Source organism: Lepus europaeus, chromosome 23 (assembly GCF_033115175.1).
Source record: "Lepus europaeus isolate LE1 chromosome 23, mLepTim1.pri, whole genome shotgun sequence".
NCBI lineage: Eukaryota > Metazoa > Chordata > Mammalia > Lagomorpha > Leporidae > Lepus > Lepus europaeus.
In genome coordinates, this window is record NC_084849.1 from 4,805,104 (window position 1) to 4,819,355 (window position 14,252).

Below are 14,252 nucleotides of genomic sequence, written 5' to 3' on the forward strand. Positions count from 1 at the left end.
GCATTTGCCCCATTCTCTTTTTCCCCCAAAGCAGCATAGAAAATCCAGCCACAGTGCTGTGCAGTGGAAATGCGATAGGAAACTACACGTGAAATGTCAAAAAAATTTTAATGAGTGTTTATTTTCAGCAACTTTAAAGGGGGAGAGAGAGAGAGAGAGAGAGACCTTTCACCTACTGGTTCAAATGCCCACAGCAGCTGCAGCTGGGCCAGGCTGAAGCTGGGAGCCAGGAACTCCATCCAGGTCTCCCACATGGGTGGCAGGGGCCCAGGTACTTGCTGGATCACCTGCTGCCTCCAGGGATGTATTAGCCGGAAGCCGGATCAGAAGTGGAACAGCCGGGCTGCAGACTGGCACTCTGACAAGGGCAGCGCAACCCACTGCGCCCCAGCGCCGGCTCCAGTGTAGCATTTTTAGCAGCCACATTTGCAAAAGTAAAAAAAAAGTGAAACTGACTTAGCAGTGTATTTTACTTGGCCTCCTGCACCCAAATATCGCCATTGCAACGTGGTATCCATCTAAGAATGTGGAGAGTTCTTTGCTGTGAAGTCTTCGGACCGGCACTGACACCCAGCCCATTGCTCTGCGGGCAGGACTGGCCGCGTGCCGGGGGCTCGGGAGCCACGTGTGGCTGGTATACCTGACTGACAGGTCCGACTTCACCAACGATCACCCATACATCACCTGTTGTCTTTGCCAACACGGGCTTTGCAAGGCCAGGGGACTGGTCACGGTCACTGCTAGGTCCCCAGGCCCTAGCCCAGTCCCTGTGTTTGGTAGCTGTGCACCCAACAACAGCTGAGTGGACAAGCCGAGTGAATTCCTTCCTGCCCTGGCCAGCAGCCACTCACCGCCGGCAGATGCGGCTGTAGGGCCAGGGTCTCCTCTTCCTCCTTACTCATTCCGGTCCTTTCTCCACCCCGTCTTCCCTCCTCCACCTCCTTCCTCCTTCTCTGAGCAAAGACAGAAGAGCAGTGATTCTGACTCCAGTCCCTGTTGTCTCTCGGCTCTGCCACTTTGTAGCGCCTGTGTCATCTCCCAGGGGGAGAGTATTCCTGGGAGGGGGGAGGGCTGCGGCGTGCAGCTGCCCGCACACGGTGAGGGCCACACCTGGCACAGGCACCTTGCTGAGTGTGTACCTAGGGCTCCGCAGCTCAACGCTCCTCACCACCCCAGGGCCGGGCACCCATCAGATTGGCGCCACGGCTCCACGGGACAGAGTGTGAACACCTCGCCCGAGGCTCTGGGGCAGCGAGGACCTGCTGGGCACCAGGCGCTGTTCCAGGGGCTGGGGGCACGGTGCTGGATGAGAGACTGATTCCTGCTCTTCGGAAGCTGTTTCTCAAACAACAAAATGTGGTGTGTTGGGTGCTGTGCAGGGAAGGGCTAGGGAGTGCGGGGGGGTCTGTAATGAAAAGCGGGGTGCGGAGGACGTCGTGGTTGAAAGGTGCCAGATGAGCCTGGGTCCGAAGGCTGGGACTGCAGGGACGAACGTCCCAGGGGCGGGGCAGTCAGTGCAGAGTCCCGAGGAGGGCGCAAGCAGGGGTTCAGGGGCTCCCAGGAGGCTGCACCACTCCCAGGAGGCTGGTCACTGACTGCAACCTGGCGGGCCAGGGCCGGGACTTGGGCTTTTAGCCTGAGAGCGGTGGAAGCCACAGGGGTAAGGCTGCTGTTGTGTTGTTTACTTGAGAAAGACAGGGCGCTGTGAACCAGGAATCCGCGGTCCAGCTCTGCAGAGTTGCCCGCTGTGGACCTTTGGTGGACGGGAATCAGCTGGCGGTCACTGTGCCGGGCAGCGTTGTCCGCGAGTGTCTGCGGGGCAGCTGGGCCGTACTGCGCCTTTCAATGCTCAGGGAGGTGGCCTGGGGGGGCATGGCGCAGTCATGCGCCACCTGGGGGACGCCCGGGTTCTAGTCCCAGCCAGCTCCCTGGGAGGTCTCCCTGGCAGTCCGCACCCCGGGAGGCAGCAGGTGATGGCTCATAGTACGTGGGTCCATGCCACTCTCAAGGGAGACCCAGCTGGAGTTCAGGGCTCCTGGTGTGAGCCCGGCCTGGCGGTGCGGCCTTAGGGCCTGTAAGATTCCGCTGTCAGGATCGCATTTCACCCATTACTTGTCAGCGCAGGGCTGTGTGGGTTGCTTGTGTCTCCGTGTGGCCGTGCACCGGCCTCCCGCGGGAGCGCGCGGTGGCACAGGCCGGCCGGGCCCTCTGTGTGCAAGCTTCTGAGGCTTGGGGCAACGCCTCCCCCTGCTCTGCATCTCTGCCGGGGCAACGCCTCCCCCTGCTCTGCATCTCTGCCGGGGAGCATCCTTTCTTCCTCTCTCTCCTTTCTTCTTCTTCTTTTTTTTTTTTTTTTTGACAGGCAGAGTGGATAGTGAGAGAGAGACAGAGAAAGGTCTTCCTTTTTGCCGCTGGTTCAGCCGCTGCGGCCGGCACATCTCGCTGATCTGAAGCCAGGAGCCAGGTGCCTCTCCTGGTCTCCCATGCGGGTGCAGGGCCCAAGGACTTGGACCATCCTCCACTGCCCTCCTGGGCCATAGCAGAGAGCTGGCCTGGAAGAGGGGCAACCGGGATAGAATCTGGTGCCCCGACCGGGACTAGAACCCGGTGTGCCGGCACCGCAAGGCAGAGGATTAGCCTGTTAAGCCACAGCGCCAGCCCTCCTTTCTTCTTAATTGAAGGGGGGGTGTCTCCCATCTGCTGGTTCACTCCCCAAACCCAGGCACTGCGAGCCAGGATGCAGGGGACCGAGCTGACGCCCGCCCCAGCAGGAGCGTTTGGAGTGGGGAGGGGCAGCGTTGGCCTGGGTTCCCAGGCCCCAGACCCCGACATGGATACCTGCCCGTGTCTTTCCTCACCGCAAGGCCTCTGTCTACAGCATGGTGCAGGTTTCCTCCTCGGCCCCTCCCTGCCGCCGGACGTGACCCCGGCCAGCGAGGTCGCCAGCATCCAGCACCCTTGTTTCTGGGCCAGCTCTGCCGTCCGGTGACGGCACGGCGCGCACGAGGGCACTCAGCCACGACCTTGGGCGCTCCTGGGTAAGAACTACGCACATTCGGGCCTTGAAGTCGAGCTCACACAGAAACGCTAGGCTGGGTGACATGGTCAAGGAGAGCGTGTGTCGCGCTTACGAGGATGGGGGAGGGGGCAGGGCCCAGCACCTTGGCCGATTCCTAAAGCGAGGACGAAGCATCTCTGGCGCAGGCTCAGGAACTCAACGAGACTGTGTTCGTCCATCCAGCAGGTGCTTGGCTGGCTAGTCAAGGCATTACTGGGCTAACCGATGCCCTACAGTATTTACCGGGGACGAGATGTTGCCCCAACTTCTCTCTCCGAGACCCGGACGAGTGCGCATCAGCCACGGAAGGATCCAGAAGAGTGTTCTAGCGACAGCAGCAAGTGCAACAGCCCTGAGGCAGGAACAGGGCAGAGACGGTCAAGGAAGGGCAGGCAGGCGGGGAGCAAGAGGAGTGGATGCGCAGAGTGGGCGGGGCCCGGTTGTGCAGGGGCTGGGAAAACCATGCGTCCCAGGCACCGTTCGGAGCACTGACCCCCTCCCCTAGCTTGTTTAACTCGGCAGCCCCTGGAGAGAGAGGCTTGTCATGCCCATTTCACAGATGAGGAAGCGGAGGCACCATGAGGCCCACCTGCTCCCCCAGAACCTGCAGCCTCGGCCTCCCAGCCCTGCCCGGACCCGCATGAGAGTCTGGCCTGGCCCCTTCTTTGGGGGCAGGGACAGGATCAGGTCTCAAGACTGCCCACGCACAGGCTGTGCTCAGTAGGTGCTGACCCAGTCCAGGATGAGCTGGGACAAGCTGCCCTGCTGGGGGGTTACAGGGCCTCATTTGTCGTCCTCGCCGGGGGTGAGGGCCCCACAATGCCGGCCCTGCAGCCCGGGGACGCCCTGATGTCTATGCAGGAAGTGAGGCCGGCAGGACTGCAGGGAGTGTGGCCGTCCAGGGCAGCCCACACGGGCCCACCGCGGCCACTCCCCTGCTTGTCACCCGTCCCCAGCAGGTGGGACATCAGCGCTGTCCCTCAGCGTTCACACCTGCCAGTCAAAGCTCGCCCAAGGGCCTGCTCGCGGAAGGCGCCTGGCTCCTGGGCTCCGGGGCATTTCTGGGGAGGAGCCCCCTTGCCTGGCAGTGTGGGGAGCTGGGGACCCGACTTCCAGCCGGGGCAGAGTGGATGCGTGGCAGGCCGGGTGGTGCCCGCTGATAAGGTGCCTGGGCAGCCATCCAGGCTGAGCCCGGCGGGCCTCCGGGCTGTACAGGAGCCCTGGGGCAAGGGCCTGCGAGGTTTGCCCCGAGGACAACGGGGCTGACGTCGAGAGGGCTGCGAGGTCTGAGGCGGGGAGGAGGTGGTGGGCGCTGGAGACCCTCCAGAGGGCCCTGGCGGTCTTGAGGGTCGCGTCCTGCTCACCGCGGGCAAGGATGAGGACGGCCGGAGCAGGGGCCACGAGGGAAGCGGAGAGGCAGCGCAGCAGCACAGGCGCACGTGCGCCAGGCCCGCCCCACGCCCAGGTCCGCCCCAGACCTCCGCCCGCCCTGCCCGCCCAGCGGGGGGCGTGTCCGGAGGCCCCGCCCCGCCCCCGCCGCGCAGGCCCCGCCCCCGCCGCGCGCGCCCGCCCGAATCCCAGGGCCCGGCGGTCGTGGGCGGTGCGGCCGCCCCGCCATGGCGCATAAAACCGCGGGCCGCCTGCCGGGCTGTTCCTCCGCACGCCGCCGAGCGGGGCCCGCCGAGCCGCTGCCGCGCGAACCCGGAGTCCCCGGCTCTGTCGCCCCCGCCGCCGTCCCCCCGGGCGCTCAGACATGGGCGGCCGTGCCAGAGCGCGCCGGGCGGCCGCGGGGCTGGGCGTCGTGGGGCTGCTGTGCGCCGTGGTGGGCGCCGTGCTGATCGCCGCCGTGCCCCCGCTCATCCGGCAGATGGTGCTCAAGGTGGGTGAGGCGCCCGGGGGCCCCGGGGGGCGCCCTCGAGGGGCCGCCGCGGGTCCCGACCTCGCTCTAGGCACGCCGGGGCCCCCAGCGGGTCAGTGCGGCCGCGGTGTCCAGGGCGCCCCTTCCCACGGCGGCCGCGGGACTGCTCGTGCCCAGGGCGCCCTCCGTGCTGGGTTCTGTGCACGCCAGTGGGTGCCCGGGTGGGCGCTCGGCCAGGCGCCCTCCCCACCAGGCCGCTCCCGCGCCCCCGCCCCTCCCCCGCCGCCTTCCTGGGGCAGCCTGGAGGCCTAAGCCGCTTTTCTTCCCGGATTCCCACCGAGCCAGGCGGGCAGGCACCCGCCCAAGACCTTCTGGGTACACACGGCCTGAGGTCTCGCCTCTGCCCCCAACCCTGCCCATCGCTGGTTGCCCTTTCAACCAGGGAAGCAGTTAGGCGGTCAGCTGCCCAGCAGAGGCCACCCTGTGCCCTGGGCACCTGCTGAGTGCGGCGCCGGCGGTTGGCAGGACGTCACGTGGGCACTCCGAGCTGGGGGCGCAGGTGCCTGGGTGGGGGGGTACCGAGGCCCCGCTTTTGCAAAGATGCCGCCGGGCACAGAGCCGGGATGATGTGGACCTCCTCCCGCGAGTGGAGGCTTTGCTCTGGACACTGTTGCCTGGGCTGCTTTCCTGTGGGTGTCCTGTCCCGCCGCGCCGCGTGCACAGTGGAGGCGGTGAGTGCATGCGGGACTCCCTGCGTGGGCCGGGCCGGTGCACTGCTCACAAGCTCTCTGGCCGAGCAGTCATCTGATTCATCTCGGTCACGCCGTGGCTTTTCTTGGTTTGACAAATCCAGTCTCGCTGGGACCCTGTCGCCTGACTTATGGGACAGGTACCTCCGTGGGTGGTGACGTGTTGCCTCCGGGGATGGCGGGAAAAGCCCTTGCGTAGGAGCAGCAGCACTGCGGGCATCTGGGAGCCGAGCCAGAGCGTTATCTCGTCGGCAGCCTTGTGTCTGCGGCCTCACCGGCCCTCCCGGCGTGTCTGCGGTGCGAACCTGGCTGTGCCTTGCCTGCCCCCAGGGAGGCTTTCCCTCAGGTGGTGCCTGTGCACACAGCGCCTGTGACCTATGCACACAGCACCTGTGACCTGTGCACACAGCACCTGGCGGCTTGGGTCAGGCGTGGGGGCGGCAGGAGGCTTGGCATCCCTGCCATTCTTGGCCGGCGGCGTTGGGATGTTTTCGCTCTCAGGCTGTGGATCAGGTTGAGGGTGTCGGTGGTGAGCGTGTGTGTGCGTGTGTGCATGTGTGTGTGCGACGCACATGCACAGCCAGATTTCCCCACCGCTCCTCCGGGCTGCCAGGGAGGAGCACCACAGCACCCCCGGTCTCCCGAGCTCTGGGCTGGAAGCTCAGCTCCAGCCGGCCTTGGTGGGAGCGGCTCAAGGCGATTGGTGTGGGGCTGAGTGGCGTGAAGGTGGCAGGGGAGGAAGCCACGCCCCCCGCCCATGCCCGCCACAGCCGCTGTGGGCCCCACGGCCGCCTCCCGAGGAAGAAGCCAGTCTGTGTGCACCAGGGCGGGGGGAGCCTGCCCGCCGGCGTGGGCTCGGGCTGTGTGCGCCCATGGGCATGTTGAATGGCAGGCCTTGTGCTTTGGCTTTGATTTTTCTATGCTTTTTGGCTAATTCAATAAATTCATATATAAAAGACGTGAATATTGGCTTGTTAAAAAGTCAGATGGAGAAACGGGAAAGTTCCCCTCCGTCCCTCCATCATCCGCGCGTGGGTCTCTCCAGACCTTTGTCAGGGGCGTGTACGGATACACACCGGTAAACAGAGCTGATTTTCCACATGGAGTTATTGGGAGGCAGAGAGACAGAGAGAGCTGTCATTTGGTCCACCCCCCAAATGCCCACGCCAGCCGCGACTGAGCCGAGGCTGTGGCTAGAAACCTGGAGCTCCATCCGGGTCTCCCACGTGGGTGGCAGGGACCCAAGCACTTGGGCCGTCACCGCTGCCTCCCAGGGTGTACCCGCGGGAGCTGGAGTCAGGGCCAGGCCCTCTGCTGTGGGCTGTGGGCATCTCAGTGCCCCCGCTGGGTTCCTTACACGTAGACTGAGCTGTACTGTGTACAGGTATCCTGAAATCTACTTGTTAGTCCACGTGAGAACACAGCAGCCTGCCGCGTTTGCCCCGCCACTGCACAGAGTTCCTTTGCGTGGACCCACACTTGTGTGCCTGTTCCTGGCTCACTGCCTGCCGTCTCTCACTAAGCACAGTAGCGGTCCTGGGACCCCGCCTCTCTGTGCGTGGGACGAACCTGTTCTCCGGGTAGCCGGCAGCTCCGTCTGGGTTCCCGTGTGGGTGGCAGAGACCCACGCACCGAGCATCACTGCTGCCTCCCAGGGTGCGCATGGGCAGGGAGCCGGGACTTGGTCCCGGGCACTCCGATGTGGGTGCTGGCGTCCCCGTGGCGGCTTCACCCCTTGTCTGACTGCATAATTATCCCAGCTGGCCCCCCAGAGCACCCCCAGCAGCCGGCTGTGGACCTTCCCCGCCCTCGTCCCTGCTGCCTGTGGATGGTCCTGGGTTCTCACTCTCGCTCTTGGGGTTCCTCGATGTCGGGTTCCTGACGAGGTCGGGATGCATTTTGAAATCCGTGTTGCTTTCTGGAGCCTGGGCCCAGCTGTTCCCTGTGCCGGCCAGGGCCTCGGGCCGGATATCCCACCTCTGGGCGGTGGCCCTCGGACGGGGGTCACGTCGGCTCGGCCCGTGCGAGGTTCTGCAGTCCGAGGATGTGAAGGCCCCGGATCGATTCTTTCTCCCTGACAGCAGCTTCGTGAAACAGGCCGGCACTGGCACAAAGATTTTTTTTATTTATTTCAAAGGCAGAGTTACAGAGGGGCAGAGGCAGAGGCAGAGAGAGAGAGAGAGAGAGAGAGAGAGAGGTCTTCCATCCGCTGGTTCACTTCCCAGATGGCCACAATGGCCGGAGCTGTGCTGATCCGAAGCCAGGAGCCAGGAGCTTCTTCCAGGTCTCCCACACAGGTGCAGGGACTCAAGGACTTGGGCCATCTTCTACTGCTTTCCCAGGCCACAGCAGAGAGCTGGATCAGAAGTGAAGCAGCCAGGACTTAAACCGGTGCCCGTATGGGATGCTGGCACTGCAGCTTTACCCGCTATGCCACAGCGTCGGCCCCTCAAATAAATACATTTTTTTAAATGTTGAAAAAATCCACGCCTGACCAAATACTACTCTGTATTTTTCTTTATTTTTTTTAACAGGCAAGTGGATAGTGAGAGAGAGAGACAGAGAGAAAGGTCTTCCTTTTTGCCATTGGTTCACCCTCCAATGGCCGCCACGGCCGGCGCGCTGTGGCCAGCACACCACGCTGATCCGAAGCCAGGAGCCAGGTGCTTCTCCTGGTCTCCCATGGGGTGCAGGGCCCAAGCACCTGGGCCATCCTCCACTGCACTCCTGGGCCACAGCAGAGAGCTGGCCTGGAAGAGGGGCAACCGGGACAGAATCCGGTGTGCTGGCGCCGCAGGTGGAGGATTAGCCTATTGAGCCGCGGCGCCGGCCACAAATACTACTCTATTTCTAATGGGTTGATATTAGTGTGTAAAAGTTTATAAAAAGGTGTGGAAGGGTGCACACCATACTGATAGTGTTGGTTCCTCTCAGGGGATGGCTCGGGGCTGTGGCCAAGCGGAACCGAGTACCTTATCTGATACTCCTGCACACGTGTGTCTGTGTATAATGTCTTTGCGGAGAGAATGTATCCAGGTGATGTGTGTTTAACTAAGAATTACAGATGATCAGATGCAAGGCTTGCCCCCGAGAGTGGCCACATGAGTTAGACACAGGACAGGGACCCGTGGCGGAGGGGCCCGGGGATTAAGGTTGCCGAGAGAGGCGTGGGGAAGTGAGATTCCTCTCTTCTCTTTTCCCACAGTGGGGGGACAGGACGGAGGCGTGGAGCGCGAGCACGTGCCGCCGTGACTGTGAGCCCCGTGGCGTCTGCTGGTGGGGGCTCGCTGCGTGCCAGGCAGGGTCGAAGCCCCTCTGTGCATCTCATCTGTCATCGCCGTCAGCCAGGGGAACGCACCCGGTGGCCTTGCTGGGCCGTGAGGAGACCGACCGTGTGCGGATCGGCTCCCGTGGAGCTGAGCCAGGCGGGCCGGATTTGAGGGCTAACCAGGCATGGCCCGAGTTCTGGGTGTCCTCCAGGGAGGGCCCAGCTCGGGGGTGCTGGCTGAGGCCCCCTCTGCTGCTTGGTGCACTTGCCAGGCTACCGTCTGTCCCTTCTCCCACGTCCAGGAGGGAAGCTGGGTCCGCTCCGTTGTTGTTGTTTTAACGCTTTATTTATTTATTTACTTGAAAAGCAGAGTTACAGAGAGAGAGAGAGAGAGAGAGAGAGAGAGAAAGAGGGAGGGAGAGAGAGAGAGAGAGAGAGAAAGAGAGAGAGAGAGGGGGGGGGGGGAGAGAAGGCTTCCATCCACTGGTTCACTGGATCTCCTCTATGGGTGCCAGGGGCCCAGGTACCTGAGCCGTCACCTGCTGCCCCCCGGGGTGTGTGTTAGCAGGGAGCTGGATCAAAGCAGAGCCGGGGCCCAAACCCAGGCGCTCTGGCACAGGGTGCCGTGTCCTAGGCGGCAACTTTCACTCAGCCCTGTCTGGAGTCTGCTTCATACCCTGGGCCAGTCTCTGCGTGCCCTTGGGTTGGCCTGTGAGATACTCTGCATCGCCGTGGGCTGCGAGTTGGCCCCGGGCCTGTCTCCCTTTCCCACCTGGACAGGTGGCACGGATGCCCAACAGCTCCCCCTCTGGGCCAGGGTAACAGAGCCAGGCCCCTCCCACAGCAGGTGCGGCCAGTGAAGCTCTCGTGGGCGGCCTCCCAGCCAGGGTCTCCCACCTGTCCCGTGGGGCCTGCTGGGGTACGTGGTCGGGTGCATCAGGACCCCCGTATCTGGACGCTGTGGACGAAGCTGTGAATGTACCAGCGGCCCTGAGGGGGTGGCCTCTGTCAGGGTCAGCTGGGGTCACAGGTGTGGCCTGAGCGCATTTTGTGGCTTCCTCTTTGGTGTGCTTGATCTTCCTTGCTCCTGCGTGTGCGAGGCCTCCCGGGCTCCGGGCCCTGGCAGCTGCTGAGAAATGCGGGCTAATTTTAGTGCCCTGAGTGCTTGTTTTGCTTCCTCTGTGTGCTGTGCCGTTGCTTCTGGCTGGCGTCACCGTGTGCGTGCTCGCCATGCACATGGGGGCCTTGAGGTATGACCGTGCGTGCTGAAGCATGTGGACAGGTGCCCACGCGTGTCGGCATGCCTCTCCATGCATGCACACACATGTTGCCGCGTCCACGTGTGTCCGCCGGTGTGGTGCCAGGAAGGGCCAGGCCTGACACCGGCGTGTGTTTGGTGTTCTCCACATTCCGGGAAGCGCTCCCCAAACCTTCCCAGAAGGTCGGCGCTGGCTGGCGTCTCCCCCATCCGCGGGAACTCCGTGAGCTCGGCTACCTGGAATCACTTCCCGCCGGCTCAGCTCACGCAGGGGCTGCACGAGGGAGGCCGTGGTACAGCTTCAGGATGGGCGTCTCTGTCCACGAGTGGGTCCTGTCCACGGGATCCCGTGTCCACCAGCACCGAGGCTCTCACGCTGGTCCAGGAGGGGCTGTGGCTCGTGGTCCCAGGAGCAGCGGCCCCACCACGCATGCCCAGCCCACGTCTTTGCCCTGTTGACGCACAGGGCGCCCTGGCGTGACAAGCATGTTTACGGCATTGAGAACTCAAAACTCAAAGTGCAAACCGAACGGAGAATCCCTTTTCTTCTCCTCCCTCCTTCCCCTCCGTCAGCCACGACCTTGGCCTCTGGCAACAAGAAGGACACAGAAGGCGCCACTCCAGGGCCTCCATTGTCTTGTTCCTCTTCCCTGCCGGCACAGGGGCTTCTTCCTGTTCACTGAGCGCCTCATGCCGGGCGGGGGAAGGAGCGGGGCCGCCCCACCCTGCTCGCTTCCTGGCATTTGGGGTGAAGGTCTTCCGCTCTGTCTGGAAGCTTCTGGAAGGACCTGAGCCGCGTTAGAAGTCTGCCCTCCTGGCTTCCTCCCGCCCTGCTGGCCGCTCTCGGCCTCGTCTGCCTTGGCTCACTGCACTCCTGCTGTTGGGGGGTCCCCAGGCCACCCCTGGGTGAGCTCACCCAGGCTCATGTGTTCAGCGCCATCTGGGTCCTTGCTGCCCATTCCCTAATGGTGTCCCTGGCCCCAGCCCTGTCCCCTGAACTGCAGCCCCCTGCTCCCCTTCTCCCCGCCCCCACCGGACCCTTGGCCAAGGCCCCTCCGTGGGCAGCAGCACAGGCCCCCCACCCCGTGCTCCCAGCCCTGCTGACCCCCCGGAGCGCCGTGACGATCCGAGACCTTCCTGTTCCTCAGGAGTGCTGTCGCCGTCCACTTCTCCCCGCGCACGCGGGGCCACGAGGGCGGGGCCGTCCTGCTGTCCAGCCTCGTGTCCCGGGCCCTGGGAACCCCGCACGGCTCCGCTTTTTTTTTTCTCTCTTAGAGCTTTTGTTAGTTTAATAAAGATAGTGGGGGGTGTCAGGGTTGGTTCAGATCAAGCTGTGAAGTACAGACATTTGGAATCTGTGCCGTCTCCTCTTTGAAACTCTAATGCCATCCTTAGCTCCCTTCTTCTTTCCTCTTTCTGTTTTCTTGGTCACTCAGTTTCCACTTTTCCTTCCCCACCACAGTCCGCTTTCAGGACAGGATCCTCTGTTAGTCTCACAGCACAAAGCTCAGTCAGATCCCTGCGATGTCTTCTCTAGAAGCATCTGCATCTTCACGTATTTTCTCACTGTAGAACGAAGGACTACGCGAGCAGTCGGCAGATTTGAAAACGTAGGTGAACAAGGAAGCAGGTGTTTGGGGTGGGGAGAGGAGCTGAGGTGGATCCAGGGAGGGACTTGACATTCCTGCAGATTGTGCTCGCGTGGAAAACTCCCTGGCTGCGGTGCCCTGGCAGGTCGGACTTACAGCACTGTCTCATCAGAGCTGTGGCAGCACGCTCCCCAGTTCCTGTCCATTTCACTGTACTCTTCCCTTCCACTCTACTCCACACCTTTGTAAGAGTAGCAAACTGCTTCTCTGGTCTCTCTACTCATTTAGCTATGGGGGAGCAAGAGGGTACGAGAGAGGAAAGGGGGCCGGTCGTCATACCCAAACGCTCAGAGCTCCTTATCACAGGGCGAATACCCTTTTGGGCACCAGTTCACAAAACGTGACTTCCATTTTATTTTGAAAGGCAGAGAGAGCGAGCGTGAGCTTGATCTCCCGTCTCCTGGTTCATTCCCCGGATGCTCACAGCAACAGCTGGGGCGGGGTCAGGAGCCAGAACCTGATCTGCATCTCCTACGTGGGTGGCAGGGACTCAGCAGGGCTCTGGATTGGCGCAGAGGCAGCTCGGGCGCTCCTGATGGGGGGGTGGTGTCTGAAGCAGGTCTCAACCGCCCGGGCAAACGCCGCCCCCACCCGCCTGCGCTGTGCTCTGTCACCTGCCCGCTCGGAATCACAGCAGTGGTGACAGGGACCCAGGGCCCGCAGTACAGCGTCCAGCCCGGCTGGGTTCAAGACCCACAGCTGCTTCCTGTTTGTACAGGCGCTTCAGCCGGGGGTCCCTCCCGTCTGAGGCAGTGCGGCAGGGAGAACCAGCTGCCTGGGAGTCTCCCAGGAGGTCCCCGAGGGCAGGGAACCTTCCCTGGGCGCGTGAAGAGCAAGCAGAGCCTCCCCGCAGTGGCTGGGAAAGTTGTAGGTGAACACGTGTGGGCTCTCGTTGGCTGGAGTTCAGTCCTGGGCTCGGCCCTGCACTATGGCTGTGGCTGCGCTGACGTGCTGGTCCTGTGGCCATGTCCAGCCCAGGGAGGGCAGCGAGGGACCCGCGTGGGGCTGGGGCAGTTGGCCGGCGGAGGTTCTGGGCCCGTGGCCGCAGGCCGCTGGCCACCCCGCCCCCGCGTGGCCTCACTCTCGCCTGCTGCGTGTTGGGGTTATTTTGTTTGGTGCTGAGTCTGAGACCCCTCGGGAGGTGGGGGTTCATCAGCTCATTGTTTTCAAGGGGGCAGTTCTGAACTCTCGGCTCCTTAGATCTGGACCCAGTCGGGCCTCGCTCGGTTCTGCCTTTTGTTTTTCCTTTGAGGATACCAGAACCTGGAGGGAGCAGGTTTACTCAAGGCCACGGCCGTCGTTAGCAGCCGTTCCCGGCCGGGCCTGGGCCGGGGCTGGGCCGGGGCTGGGCCGGTGCTGGGGAGCGGGGTGCTGGGCGGAGGCCAGCCGGGAGAGGAATTGGAAGGGGCTGGGTGGATGCAGCAGGAAGTCATTCGCCAGTGACCTTCGGTCTGTGTCCCCTGGGGCCACTTCCACCTCTGCCCGCTCACATCCTGGCCACAGCACAGGCAGGAGGCGCAGCTGACGGAGACGGACAGGCGTCAGGGCCGGGCTGTGTGCCGAGCTCTGGGGGTGGGCATGTGGGGCCAGGCAGGGAGCCCGGGGGACCCCGGCCGGCCACAGCAGTGGAGGAGCCGGCCATGTGCTGTAGGTGCCCGGGCTCACGTGTGCCGCTCGGAGCCTGGCAGAGAGCTGAGCCCTGCTGCGGGGCCTGGGCGCACCCCGCTGTACCTGGTGTGGGGGAGGGGGCACGCTCTGTGCTGAGCGAGTCCCTGCCCGAGAGGCCTGGGCAGAGCGCCCACCGGGGTCGGGCAGGAGTTCTGGGGCCCCCAGCGCCGGGCTGCCGGCAGCGTGGGTGGGCTGGAGCCTGTGCACCCAGGAAGGCGGGCGCCCCAGGGAGGAGTGCAGCTCTGCCACTTCCCAGCGGGCGTCTTCAGGTAGTGCCTTCCCCTCTCTGGGCCGTGAGGAAGGCGGAGGAGCCGGTGCGCGCCCGACGCTTACAGTAGCAATCGGCAATTCTCGCCTCCATGCTTGTGGCTTCCGCCGCCGGCACCCAGACGCTGTGCAGGCGGTCCCCTGGGATCACCCGGTGACCACAGGCCAGGCTGGGTGTGACCTAGTCGCGTCGAGCTGTGGCCCCGGAGCCTTGGCAGAACCACATGCACAGTGGCTCAGCGTGTGTGCTTCCCACCCCGCTGTTCAGCTACGGGACGTTTATTTCGGATTGCGGGAGCACGCGGTTCTCGTCCCGGCTCCCTGTCCCCGGTGCTGAACCTCGAGTCCCTTGGAGATGCGCGGACTTGGGACAAGGGCGTTCTCCGGGAGCATTCACGGTCATTGACGGCCTTCATCTGGTGCCCGGCCTGTGTTCCGGTGCCTCCTGCCTGCAGCAGCGCCCGCACGGTGTTTCGG

At 63.5% G+C, this 14,252-nt stretch overlaps 1 protein-coding gene across 2 annotated transcripts in view; it reads left to right on the forward strand.

Moving 5' to 3' along the window:
* The first annotated feature begins 4,719 nt into the window (after positions 1–4,719).
* The window catches only part of SCARB1 (scavenger receptor class B member 1), a 50,545-nt gene continuing 41,012 nt past the window's right edge, over positions 4,720–14,252 (forward strand). Inside the window, exon 1 of one of the 2 annotated variants that reach the window (XM_062182049.1) lies at positions 4,720–4,937. In XM_062182049.1, the coding sequence (XP_062038033.1) occupies positions 4,812–4,937 (126 nt within the window). In that variant the 5' untranslated portion in view covers positions 4,720–4,811. The remainder of the gene's footprint in view (positions 4,938–14,252) is intronic. The other variant, XM_062182048.1, reaches the window with a different exon arrangement.